General features: G+C 37.7%; 1 protein-coding gene across 1 annotated transcript in view; it reads right to left on the bottom strand.

Annotated features, from left to right (window-relative positions):
• The window catches only part of LOC139724830 (PH-interacting protein-like), a 41,132-nt gene extending 27,776 nt beyond the window's left edge, over nucleotides 1–13,356 (bottom strand). The window contains exons 1-12 of the mRNA XM_071635955.1: nucleotides 13,184–13,356; nucleotides 13,006–13,064; nucleotides 12,888–12,917; nucleotides 12,633–12,692; nucleotides 10,287–10,437; nucleotides 6,977–7,075; nucleotides 5,767–5,927; nucleotides 4,798–5,019; nucleotides 2,966–3,066; nucleotides 2,325–2,395; nucleotides 1,660–1,760; nucleotides 1,058–1,197 (exon numbers count right to left, since the gene is read on the bottom strand). Of these exons, the coding sequence (XP_071492056.1) occupies nucleotides 1,058–1,197; nucleotides 1,660–1,760; nucleotides 2,325–2,395; nucleotides 2,966–3,066; nucleotides 4,798–5,019; nucleotides 5,767–5,927; nucleotides 6,977–7,075; nucleotides 10,287–10,437; nucleotides 12,633–12,692; nucleotides 12,888–12,917; nucleotides 13,006–13,064; nucleotides 13,184–13,232 (1,244 nt within the window). The 5' untranslated portion in view covers nucleotides 13,233–13,356. The remainder of the gene's footprint in view (nucleotides 1–1,057; nucleotides 1,198–1,659; nucleotides 1,761–2,324; nucleotides 2,396–2,965; nucleotides 3,067–4,797; nucleotides 5,020–5,766; nucleotides 5,928–6,976; nucleotides 7,076–10,286; nucleotides 10,438–12,632; nucleotides 12,693–12,887; nucleotides 12,918–13,005; nucleotides 13,065–13,183) is intronic.
• Between the last annotated feature and the right edge of the window lie 209 nt (nucleotides 13,357–13,565).

Here is a 13,565-nt window from a genome sequence, read left to right on the forward strand (position 1 = left end):
GTAAAAAGCATTATTCAAGTAGTGCAAAGAGGCTGTTACAGCTTAAGTGTAGGGCACAATGCGCTTGTTTTAAAACATCTTATTCACATCAAGGTCTGTTTGATTTCTCCTGCTGGCAAATTGGGTAGGTCAAATCACACCCCTTGATAAACATGCATTACAGATACATTTGTATATATTTTTTTTGACCGTACAAAAAAGAAGAATAATTTGACATGTCTGACAGAGATATGTGAAAACTTTTGTGCAGTACAGCTGTTGCTGAGTTGGTATTTCAGGGAAGCCAAGTTCAAAAAAATTTTATGAGTGAGATTTTCGTGACTCAGCATCTCGGCATGCCAATGTGCACACGAGCGAGGGTGTGGGAGGGGTTACCCCCCCCCCCCCCCCCCCCCCCCCCGTGCCTCCCACGGTACAGAGCTTTTTCAATTTTTAGCTCTTAATGGTGCGATCAGATGCATACTTAAGGGACTATTTTTTACTTATTTTGAAAGACAAAAGGGAAATATACCTTCAATTGCAACTATCACTTTAATCTTTTGAGCTATGCTCATTATTATAGGCCCAAGTTGCACACTTCGTTCCATGCGAGAAAAAAATGGGTGTCATGCGTGAGATCATGAGATAGCCCCTTAATGCTTGAGTCTCACGCATTCTGCGTGAGACTTGGTAGCTCTGGTATTTCCAGATTCTAACTGCATGTGCCACCTTCCAAATTATTACTAAGCTGACTGAATTGCTGTTCTGAACCGTTACTTCACAGTTTTTTCAGTTACGTACTTCACAATTTTGTGTCAGTTGTATGCTTCAGTCTAGCAGCATGGCCCTAAACCTGCAAATTTTTCATGTAGAAAGTGTCACTTTATCTTGATTTGAACAAGTGGATAGTCCTACACATATGTGTATCAGGAGGTTCAACCTCCATAAATAACCACAGAACACACAGATGACATAGACAGCCATGACGGGAAAGAAAAAGACACACAAACAAATAAAAAAGAGAGCAAAAAGAAACTGGAAAGCTGAATTGTATTACAGTTGCCTTGGCAACGCTCACCCCGGTAACCTGGTGTTCATGTTGAGGAGGATACTCCTCCATTCCTGCCTCTCGTAACGCCACACCCTGGCCGTACCGTCCTTGGAGCCGCTGACGAAGCGAGAGCCAGAGTGGCAGAAGGCGATGCTGTCCACACGGTCCTGGTCAGAGAAGGTGGGGGGGGGGGAAAGGGATGTTGTCAACTTGGCAAAATACCATCACACTCTCCTATAGTTTTCCAGATGGAACGGATATGTCGATTGTGCTACAGTCAGCAATTTTTTTTTTTCTTCCCTGCAGAACACTGATTCAATTTTTTTTTTTTTTGCAGAACACAAATATAAAACCCAAATCATTGAAAATACCAACATAAAAAATTAAGAAAATGTAACACTTCTACAAGAAGAGCAGATCAGTTTGTTTTCACCAGAAATGCATGTAAATGGGTTCAAATTATCTTCATTTCCAGGTGATCTTAGGCAATGTTGTGCTCTACTCGATTTATATCCTACTGCTATACCCGACATGCTTGGTGTAAAAAAATTTTGACACTGCAGATCAAAAAAAAAATAATGATTTTCACTATCAACTACAAGTATTATATTCTCTGCAGTAAAACTCACTGTGTGGGCCTCCAGTTCCGTCACTTTCTCAGGAGGTGTGTTGTTGAAGTTGTAGACTCTGATCAGTGTATCTGTGCCACCTGCCACAAGAAATGTACCACCTGCCAACAAAGTACAAATCCACATTTCAAATTTTACACTTGAACGATTATTAAACCCCAGACCATTTGTTCTTTACGCATTACTTTAGGGATAAATGCAAATACAAAGGATTGGTTTCACAGATATTTGTTGGCAGCAAAACTTGACATTCAGACATTAATTGAAAAGTGATCTGACAAGTTAAAGTCATTACAGAGGGGTTTATCTAAGATAAAAAAGCTGCCAAAACACTAGATAAACATGCATTGCAAAAGTGATGCTCTACCGGTACTTATCTCTGAAGACTTACTTGTACCGTGGCAATTCATAACTTCAAGGACTCTCATTTCACATACTGTATACGGCATGATTTGGCGAGTCTAACTTTTCGCGAGTTGAGACTTCCAGACAATTTCGAGAGTAAAATTTGTACTCATAGAGTACAAGACTGAAGGACAAATGTATGTGTGCACGTCACATTCATGTTGGCATCACAGCTGTTTTTGAATTCCCGAACGGCACCTAACTCGCAAAATTCACGAAAATAGAAACCTCAAGAGATATTTGGTGAATACAGTACTCACCTGGGCTGAAAGACACACACAACATCTGGGCTCCTGGTCTGCTCCTCTCTTGGAACTTGATTGGTCGGTTCCTGTGTGACGGTCATTCCAAAACACGGAAGCAGGGTCACAATTCAATATAAGAGTAACAATTTTCTTTGGGTGACAGTGCACTGGTTTGATATTTTTCTCTTCCATTTCATCAGGGATATATACACTTCTTCGATCTATTCTATGTAGCTCGCCATATTTGCACCTAAATTACAATGATTTCTACTGCAACTATCACATTGCTGTTGAGGTAGGATGAGCATACTGTGAGGAAATTACTAAAGAATGTTTGGACTTTTACTCATACTTCATGCAATCTTGTGAAATATGACATTGCATTTATCATTGGGAATATCTGAGAATAGTTAGAATTGGGTTGAGATGGCTACCCTCCATTCTATGACTTGTAGCAGGAATGGTGTTGGCTTATTCACTTTAATCATTCTTGATTGATTGGTGTACCCAAACAGGAATGTATATGACTTTGTCTAATCAACTACTTACAGCAGAATTTAGACAATGTTTTCTTCTTTTTTTTCCTTTCTTTCTCTTTCTTCCGTTCATATACCAAACTTGGGATCTCATTCTAAACTTTATAGATTGACACCTACGTGAAACTCAGTGTGTCCTTGTTCCATGCCCAGATGCACACACAGCCGTCTGCCCCAGTGGTAGCCATGTAGCGGGTGGAGCCTCGGGAGTATGGGGAGAACTGTCACAAGGGAGACAAAGGTTGAAATATTGTGAAGGGTTTTGATTTTGGTGAGCAGTATCATGAGATGGTGAAGAAAAAAAAATCTGGAATGCAACTGGGAGAAAGCAAATTTACACTTTACCCTTCGTCTAACAACCATCAAGTTTAGGGGGATTATTGAATGCCAATAAAAAAAGCTTAGCAATCTGAGCAAAATGCCTGAACACAAAAGGGGTTAAATGAGATTTGAGACGATTTTTTTTGGGTATATTTATGTATTCATTCTCCACTCATAGGAAGGATTGCCCTTTCAGCCATAATACTATAGGGCTGATTTTCAAAGGGGTCCTTACTGTATGAGAACACTGATGGATGTAAAATCAAAGGAATCCGGTAATATTGTCAATCTTTGTCGGGTGGAGGAGACTTACAGCTCCATTCCGTTCATCTGACCCATCAGGTTCAGGATCCACTACAAGATACTTCTGCTCACTTTCAAATGTATCCACGGTCTCGCCCCGCCTTACTTATCCGAACTCATAACCGTCTGTCACCCATCCCGGTACACCCTCCGCTCCTCACAAGGTATCACACTGAACAATCCCACTTCCCAGATGCTGGCCACATCTGGTGATGAAGCATTTCATCTGCTGCTCCCAAACTGTGGAATCAACTACTCAAAACTCTCCGCAACCAGCGATCTCTCATCAGCACCAAAAAACATCTAAAAACTCACTTATTTCATCAGAGATCCAATAGTAACGAGCGCATTTGAACATGTACGTTTATGGAAAATGCGCTCTATAAATGTATTATTATACGAATAATTTATGAGTTGTAAATGCATTGGGTACGAATATCGCACAAAGCGCAAGATAAGCCAACTGGTCTATTCAACAAGCCGCGTAGCGCCGCGTTGAATAGACCAGTAGTGAATCTCGCGCTGAGTGCGAAATTATGTGCCTCAATGCATGAACAAAATCATAAATTATTTGTATTATAGAACACCTCGTCCATAATCACACTACTAAATCAATGACCGGCAACTCGGGAAGGCCCAATAATAAATGTAACAATTAAAACGAGAATTCTAAACCACCCAGTGTATTCAAACACTCACCACCATTCAACCACAAAGTAATCAAAGCAAACTCTGTAGGGTCTATACCCAGTCTACACTAGATCGAGAACGTTCTAACGCTAGGCCTAGGCCGATCTGAAATGTCAGTTTAGATTTAGACTATAGATCTCCCACATTAGAAGGTCTAGACTATATCTATTTCCGACTATGATTTTGTATAAAAACACAGAAAACTAATCAAATTACGGTTTCTCGACTTGAATTGAAGGCTTGATTTTGAGATCACTGTGGTCCATGTATCAGATCCAAGTCAAAAGTAAAAACACAGCCGTAATACGCAATGCATATGCAGCAGCTACAGGTACGCAAGACAGCTGCTCGCACACGTAATGTTGCAGTACACTTGGCAGTGCCGCGCCACGCCTGGCCTGTGAATGAACCAGCTCAGCCAGCATGTAGTTTGCTGGCGCTTTACACGTGAAGAAGTCGAGCGGCCGTGCATTAGGCCCATGCCAGGGGCCTAATGCACGGCTGTCTCTGTCAAGGAGTTTGATAGGTATTTCTATCGAATGTCATGTGACATGCTCTTGGCCAATCACAGTGCGATCTCATTCTCAGGTGTTGTATAATATCGTTATTATGATCCATTTGCCCGTTTGGATACTCACCTCTAATGATGTTATCATAGCGGAGTGCCCCATAAGTACGGCCACAGGTGCCAGGGTCTGCAGGTTCCACACCCGTATCACCTTGTCGTTGCTGGCGGCAGCCAGGAGCGTGTTCTCGTAGTTCACATTGATGTCTACGATCTCAGCCGCATGACCACGCAGGGTGGCCAGAAGCCTGCCATCCTCCGCGCTCCATATTTTCACGAGGTTGTCATCCGCACCCTACAACACAATGGCAATGTTGAATGGGGGCTTTTTTGTGAAAATCAGTTTTTAGTATCATCAAAAACACACACACACACAAATACACACACACATAGTAAAACAACTTTGATTGACTAACGGCACTTTAGTCTAACACTATTACAGCACATTAGCATGCAGTGAGTGTATCTGGTCACAAAGTAAAAGAGCGATAAATCATAATCATCTTGCTTTGATTTCTGCCACGATATTGTATCAAATCGAGTCCACACTGCAGCAGCCTTGTGACTGAAAATAATGAAGAAAGACCCCAGTTGGTATATCCAAATTTAGTCTTTATTTGGATTTTTGGAATGCTAATCTTGCTTTAGACAAAATGTGAAAATATAAGAACACTCAGTATGGCAAAAAAAAACACCATCTTCAAAGTAAAAATTTGCCTAAAACTTGTATAAACATAGCTACCGGTGATATCAAATGAAAACATACAGTGTAATTCTTGTCTAATTACTTGCTACATCCACCATTATATGTCCATGAATATATTTATAACAAGTTTTCATTGACTTGAACTGATCCCCCCCCCCCCAAAAAAAAAAAAAATCCCTAAATATACAATGTACATGAAAAACCCACTTTTTTTCTTTTTTTTAAACAACAGCATTCCATGCCCAATCACACAATTTGATTGCCATAGAATTGATAACACTGCATGATGCTGACAAAGCACGACATTTTTTTGAAATTCAGAGAAAGTGAACTGACTGTAAATATCCTCCTCCCCGTCTGGTCAAAGAGCACACAGTAGGCTGATGACAGATGACCTAGAGTGCGAAGGTGAAGGGTCATCTTGCCGTACCGCTCGCCCGGGATCATGTGGTCCATGCGAGATGCCCCAGACAGCATCCTTCCCCTCACCACATTGTCTGGTGGATCAGTACAAGAAAATTTGTTAAATTTTGGCCCTTTAAAACCAGTCTTTTCGATCCCCTCTGATGTGTCAATAACTACAACAGTCTTACGTTATTACCACTAGGTACTGCATCCTGACATAAAACAAAAAACTAATGTAACACATTAATTCTACTAATGTTGTAGTACTTTGTCTTTGAAGACCCTGCTCTCAGAATTTAATCATTTGATGTTTGGTGGTACATTACATGTCTCTGTTTGCCAGCAGACACATCATCTAATCTTGCTCCACAATTCTATTCATGAAATGAATTCAGTGAACAAAGGAAACTGGAAACCTAAAACTCAAGCATACACTTGACAAACTTGAAGCACTGAGTAAATCAGAAAAACCCAACTGATTCTAAAGGTCCTGTTTACCACTGGGAGTAGTGATTTAAAAAAAAAAATTGTTCAAGTTATCAGATTTGATGCATTCGTGTAGGTCAGTTGTATCACAAAACCTCCTACCATAATTTTTTTTTTTTTGCAATAAAGCATAAAATAAAAGGAGATACAAGTTGTATCACTGTTTTTCTTACTAAATCCTAACTGTAGATGGTTTAGTCTCTGAACAATTTTATGATAACCATTGTTCGCATTTTGTATATTTAACAATACTTAGCATGGATAAAATGATTACAATTTTTACATTGCTTTTTCTATCCCCAACTCTCATTTTAGAACTATTTTGAAATGCTAAGGCTGGGTTTTTGTTTCATCTGCAAATGGTAAATAATGCCTTTAAACAAACCCCACAAACTCGGCAAAAGTACATGTAACTGAACGGGTATATCATTAACAATGTCAAAGGATTTGTTTGAACATACTTTGAAGAGATAAGACATAGAATATAGAGAAAAAGCTTAGAGAGAGGGTGGAAATAGAGAGAGAGAGAGAACAATTCAAACATTGTACTCAATAATGTTGACGAGATTCAATTTTGATTACTACATAGCACTGCTGTAAAGGGTGAACCGTTTTAAACCGAGGATGGGAATTGGGGCTTTCAAGGAGTACTCACAGGCATTTGGCACTTTGGCCAATCTGTTTGGAGGGGCTAGCGGCCTTCCATTGACCAGGGCAGCATGGACAGATGGTGACCATAGCGGTGGCTTCGCATCTAAACAAACACAACAGGGCAAGTCCAAGATAAGGTCCCCTCAGAAGGCAAAATTTCATCTCTGCTCAATATTGACATGTTTGGTATCATTTTGAAGCTTATGAGTTGAAGTTTTGATTTCCGTGAAGGAAAAAATGATATTATGTAAATTTATGCAAATTTTAAGGGCTTCATTTGAATAAATGTGAAACACAGCGTTACGTATGGGACATTTATAAAAATTCGTATTAATTCAAAGGAAAGCAAATAACATTTGATTAATATGTGGACATAAGAAGTTCATCACATAGTTTAACTTGGTATGAAAATTTAGGGATTATGCAAATGATTATGCAAATTAGCTCGTGTCCTATCATGAGATGTCCCATACGTAACAAAATGAGGTAATTTTTTAAGGTTTTTTCTGAAATTGCTACATAAGGTTATTTTAATGCCCTTTTGGAAAGTTCTAATTTATTGTTTAGAGAAATTAAATACCAGAGAAAAAAGAAAAAAAAGTAAAAGAAATATTTTTTATTAGGCATTGAAATAATGTTACGTATGGGACAAATGTGTTACGTATGGGACATCCTCATACATATTGCATGTGAATGCATGTAGCTAGCTGGGAAGGTCTCTCAGTACACAAATGGTCAATCATCCTGAAGAAAGCATCCCAACATTGTAGCTACTTTTTGAGTTATAGACACTTGAAACAATACATGAACTTGACTGAACAATTTTCAGAAAGGGGGAGGGGAAAATGGCAAAATACACAATGAAAAATCAGCATTAAAGGGATGGTATAGTTTTTTGTAGAAATGGGGATTCAGTTTTCAACATTTAAAGAGATGATTGGAAACCAATTATATGAATTACTTAAGAGCATAAAATCCTAAGACTAGAGGAATTCAAAGTTTATGTGATGGAGATCCAATTTGAAATGGTTGTGATATATATAGAAGAAAAATAAGTAAAATTATTCTTTTTTTATTGCAAGAGATACACAAATTGTCCTTATTCAGTTTTCAGTAGTAGCCACAACAAAATTCATGGGTATACATACTGAGTTGTGACTCGAATCAATGACCTGACTGCTAGACAGACATCATATATCTACTCGATCACTGGGGTTCCACGCAGCAGGTATTGCTTATTTATTAAACTTAATATTTCTTGTGTCAAGTTGTTTTTTATTGAAACTAAATGGCAAACTGCCCTTCATCAATGCAAGTAAACACTTTAAACTATTCAATTTTTCAGTAGTAACTTATATCCTGATAAAAATAGGGCATACATACTCAGGTTGGTCATAAAAAATATAGAATATGATTGAATGTGATTATGATGGTAAATACCTGGGGAATATCGTTCCCTTGTCAATCTGAATCAGTATTTCAGTAATTTCAACTGATTCCACCTCAATAATTATGCAAAAATTTGTTTAAATGGGTATTTTGCAAAATTATTTTGCAAAATACCTATAAACATGGTTCTCCACACACTAAACGAATGGGGGACAAAGGGCATACATACCCAGGTTGGTCATAAAAATATAAAAATATGATTGAATATGATTATGAAGGTGAATATTTGGGGAATATTGTTTCCTTGACAATCTGGATCAGTATTTGAGTAGTTTCAACTGATTTTACTCCAATAATTATGCATAAAAACACACTAAATGAATGGGGGACAAACTGTCCCATACGTAACACGTCATGTCTGTCTTTAATTAGAATCTGTAATTAGAGCTTTTTGCCTAATGACATGAAACTTACCTGTGATAATCTTGAGTGTTGTGACTTTCATCACAGTGAGTTACAAGTTGTAGAATAATATACTTTCAGAGAGTTTTGAGGTTGAAAAAAATGTTCAAAAAAACAAAATTTTTCTGGTCCCATACGTAACGGCACATATTTTCTCTTCTAGAATATAATTGTCAAGGTCATTTTTCTCAATTTTGTACATGATTATACTTCTTCTAGATATCAATCACCATGATGAAGTTCAATATGATCAAAGGCCATTAACACTATTTTTCAGGTCATAAAAGTCTCTGAATGTCCCATACGTAACGTGCATGTTATCTTGGACTTGCCCAACATTGGGAAGTCCATGAGTAATGTTCAATCAAGATTCAAGTAATGCGAAATATATGCATAAGAAGCTTGATGTTAGAATGAGAACATGAATAACTATGATGGGGTTAAAGTCTGACCCTGAATGGAATCTATTTAGCTTACTGCCAAAGCCAACATTTTTGAATGAGAATTTCGCTGATCTTTTCTTTGTGCTCAGCTGTGTAAAGATCAAATTCATATACCCTTCTGTACTTTTAATTTCGCAGAATCAAAAAAAAAAAATAGTATCACACAAAAAAAAACAAAAAAAATAGTTTCCTATGTACTTGAGCTGAGTTCATTGCGTGAATTGCAAAAAAAAAAAAAATCCACAATGGAAAATTTCCATTTTTACAGTGCTCTATGAATGACTACATGACCTTCTTGTGAGTCATCAACATGATATCACAGGATGGAATATATTGCACTGAGAGATAACAGATACCTGGAGTGAAACTGACTTAAATGGAATCACACATGATATTAACAGAATGACTCCATTATGTGGACAAATTATTGAATTTACATGTGTTAATCAAAGCTAAATGTCATAGTTAAAAAGTTTATAGAAACATTCTTAATGCTGTATATTCATTCTGCACAAAAATGTTCTGATCTAAACTTTTGTACCAACATAAATTCTGACCCTGCTTGTATAACACATCACTTTTGACATGCTCAGAATGTATCATCTGTCCATATCTGGCAAGACCCCTTCTATAAAAACATCAAATGAAAGAGCTCTAAAGGAAATACTGCATACGCCATATATTTCGCAAGTCTAAATTTTCGCGAATAGGGAATTCCTGACGATTTCGCGAGTGGTTGAATTTGCGATCGTGGAGTCCTGTACAGAACGGAGAATAATGTACACACGCATGTCACAGTCATATTGGGATCAGAGTCAATATTTTCATGTGTAAATTTCGTGAATAGCACCTGACTAGCGAAATTCACGAACATAAAAACCTCATGAAATATTTGGCGTATACAGTAACTAGACACTCATCAGGAAATAGACAACTATTTTCAAGGAGGACAAGTAATTATACATGTGATTAATTTTAGTCAATACATCATACAGTCAAGACAGTCATATAGGATCTCACCTGCTGAAGTGCGTGTTAGAGACTGCCTACCGGCACCTAGCAGCGACTTTACGCCGACCACTCGCGGCTTGACTTCCTTGTCCAGCAGCTGGCCAATTCTGCTGACCATTCGAAGGAGGTGGTCTCCCTCGATGTGCCTGTTGCGGTCAGCCTGAAAGATTAGCACAATGCAAGCATCCGAAAATTATTGCACCGCAGAACTACTAACAGCCATCTCATTATCATTCAATCAACACATCAGAATTTCTATCTTATAAATCAAAGAAAGATTAGATGGACCGGTTAAACATAAACTAGAATTAAATAAAATCTGCCATAGATTTATAAAGTTTTGCTGACTCAAGGCGGAATACACTGTATAAAGAACCTGTGGAAAACATGCTACCATTTTCACTGGTAGGTATAAATCCAGCAACTACAAAGGATGCTTTTGAAAAATCTGCAAGAAAAATTTAATATTATATATGAACAACAAACGACTTCAATGGGGTGAAAGACAATATAGAGTTGTTCATTCCCATGATTAATAAAAGACCATCAAAGAGTGTAAAAATAAATAATAATAGAGAGATATTTATAATCAATTAAATCACTGTAAGGCAGTTTTTGTGACTTATATGGAATAACAGAAGTACAGTTCCAAATGTAAATTACACACACACATACACACACACACCAAATTGCAGAACAAAATTCTATCAGGATTATTAACAACAACAACAAAAACCAAGAAAGAATTAGAAACCACTGTGTCACTACTTGCCCATCTCATGAATACACCATTTTAGATTTGAGGAGAATATCAATCTATGCAACAAGAAACTTGATCAGTATATTTTAAATAACAGCCTTCGCATGGCAGAGTGACTCATGTATAGTTACAATATATATTAAAGGGATCGTATAGTTTTGGTTGAGACCTAATTTCAGGTTTCTAACATTTCTTGGTGAGATGAGAAACCTCTTATGAAATATGAAAGAGCATGTAATTCTATGAGGAATTCAACATTTATTTGATGAAAATTGGTTTTGAAATGGCTGAGATATCCCAAAAAGAGCGATGCTAATAAAGTGTGGGACCCACACTTTATTACGATCGCTTTGTTTACTTTGTTTTTGGATGTTTCAGTCATTCCAAACCCGATTTTCATCAAATAAACTTTGAATTCCTCTTAAAATGGTATGTTCTGTACTATATCTTAAGTGTTTTCTTGGTATCTCGCAAAAAGTTAAAAGCCCAATTCTCATCTCCATCAATACTATACCATCCCTTTAACCATGCCAAAGATGAGATAAAAACACAGGCCTAGCATACACATATCAAGTTTTAACAATGAAATTGCTCCCCTGCAACTTCCCCCTTTGTGATATGAACAAAGAACAGAGGGAAGTGGATCCCGAGAGTGGGATAATAATCATAATATATGACACAATTTGAGAGATATATGGATCTACAGTTGAAGTAAAAATAACACAACAAAATTCTGGGGCCATTGTGGCATAGCATATGCCCCCCCCCCCCCCAAAAAAAAAAAAACAAAACAAAACAAAACAAAACAAAACAAAACAAACACACACACAAACAAACAAATAACAAAAAACAGAAAAACAAAACAAAAACAAGACAACCAAACCCCCAAAACACTTCTGCAAAATTAAAAAAAGAAAAAAAAATCCCCATAAAAAGGAATAAAAACGTTTGTCTGACAAAAATATGAACTATAGCCATTGAGGGGCCTATAATAGGCCTAGATGTAAAAATCTATAGCTGGAAAAACTAATCTCGAGGAAAACATTCACACTCGAGAAACATCGTCCCACTAAAAAAAAATAGAAAAGAAGCACAGACTCATAATGAAAATAGTGCAGCTTCTGTCTACGAGTTCAAGATGTCAGTCGCGATCGCGAGGAGTGCCATGCCTCTTCAGTAGATCCAAGTGATAAATATTCATATCTAATTACCATATCATCATACTAGCCAATAGAAACGCAGCTACTATCTTGCGGCAACGAGAGAGCAAAAGCATTTTATCTTCACTCTTATTGGTCCGCGTAACCGTCCACTGGTGACGTCATACCAAGGGGGGTCCGACTGCTCGCTCCGATTATGCAAATTACTTGGCTCTGGCTTGATTTCATGGAGATGAAAAGAAGAGCATTTTGAGACCTATTTTCTCGTTTTTTTAGGTGGAAAATTGCATTTTGGTGAATGTGAGCGGTGATATCAGATTGGCAATGTCATTTTATACCCAGATATCAACAAATTTTTGCATTTTAAGAAATTCGCTATTTTAGAGGGAAATTCAAAAATAATATCCTTTCAAAAAAGTTTTTTCGGTCTCTCACCAAGTTTTCGAAGCTCTGTCGATGCTCGTTGCCTTTCCAGTCAAAACGCGGAGAAAATAACTGAAAAAAGACAGGAAAACGATAAACCATTTAAAATAATGGTTGATATTGTTAAAACAATTATCAATCTATCGAAATGTCTATTCAAAATATCTCTTCCAAGTCAAAATATCAAGAAATCGTGAAATTTCGGGCAAAATTTACTTCGAAATAACGACGCGACGGCGACGGTTAGAAACAGTCAATGGCACTCACCCCATGTTGTTGAATCTCCCGTATGAGGACCTGAAAAGAGACGAGAAAATTGCATATGATTAGACTCCGAAAACCCTCCAGTTTGACAAGCAAAAGTGAGGTAATGATATATACTCACATTCGAAGATTCTTTGCAGGGTCCATGGGCCAGAAATTTGGAAATCAAGAAGTACAATTCTGGGGAAAAAACGAGAGGAAAAGCCGTCAGTGAGAAATTGTTGTCGTAAACCCTTCTCAACGCCGTGATGGCGCGGTGCGCGGCCACGGAGCGTGAAGAAAAGACGACAAAATTTCACCTGATTCGGCAGTACTGGTACTTGTCCTCCCTGAATCCTCTTCAGACATGTCTAAGCATTGTCTTCAAATACATACAGAGATATGAAATTTGCAAGATGGGGAGTAAATATGACTATATGAGCGACATGTGTTTTCACATTTCGGTAGCGATAAACACCTCTCTGAAGTTACGTCCTTGTTCCGAGCAGCCGTGTACTGCTAGCTGCATTCGGTTTGCTCATCACAGTAAATGTCTCTACGCGCAGTAACAAGTCCGCGGCATGATTGGCACTAAGACATTCAAATCTTTCAGTAAAATGCTTATTCTTCCTAATTATACATTTGCTTTAATTTCGTCATTTATAGATTATGAAATGTCAACGCTATCATTTGAATACTAGG

Source organism: Diadema antillarum, unplaced genomic scaffold, assembly GCF_040938485.1.
Source record: "Diadema antillarum isolate AM-2024a unplaced genomic scaffold, OU_Dant_1.0 scf00000231, whole genome shotgun sequence".
Taxonomy (NCBI): domain Eukaryota; kingdom Metazoa; phylum Echinodermata; class Echinoidea; order Diadematoida; family Diadematidae; genus Diadema; species Diadema antillarum.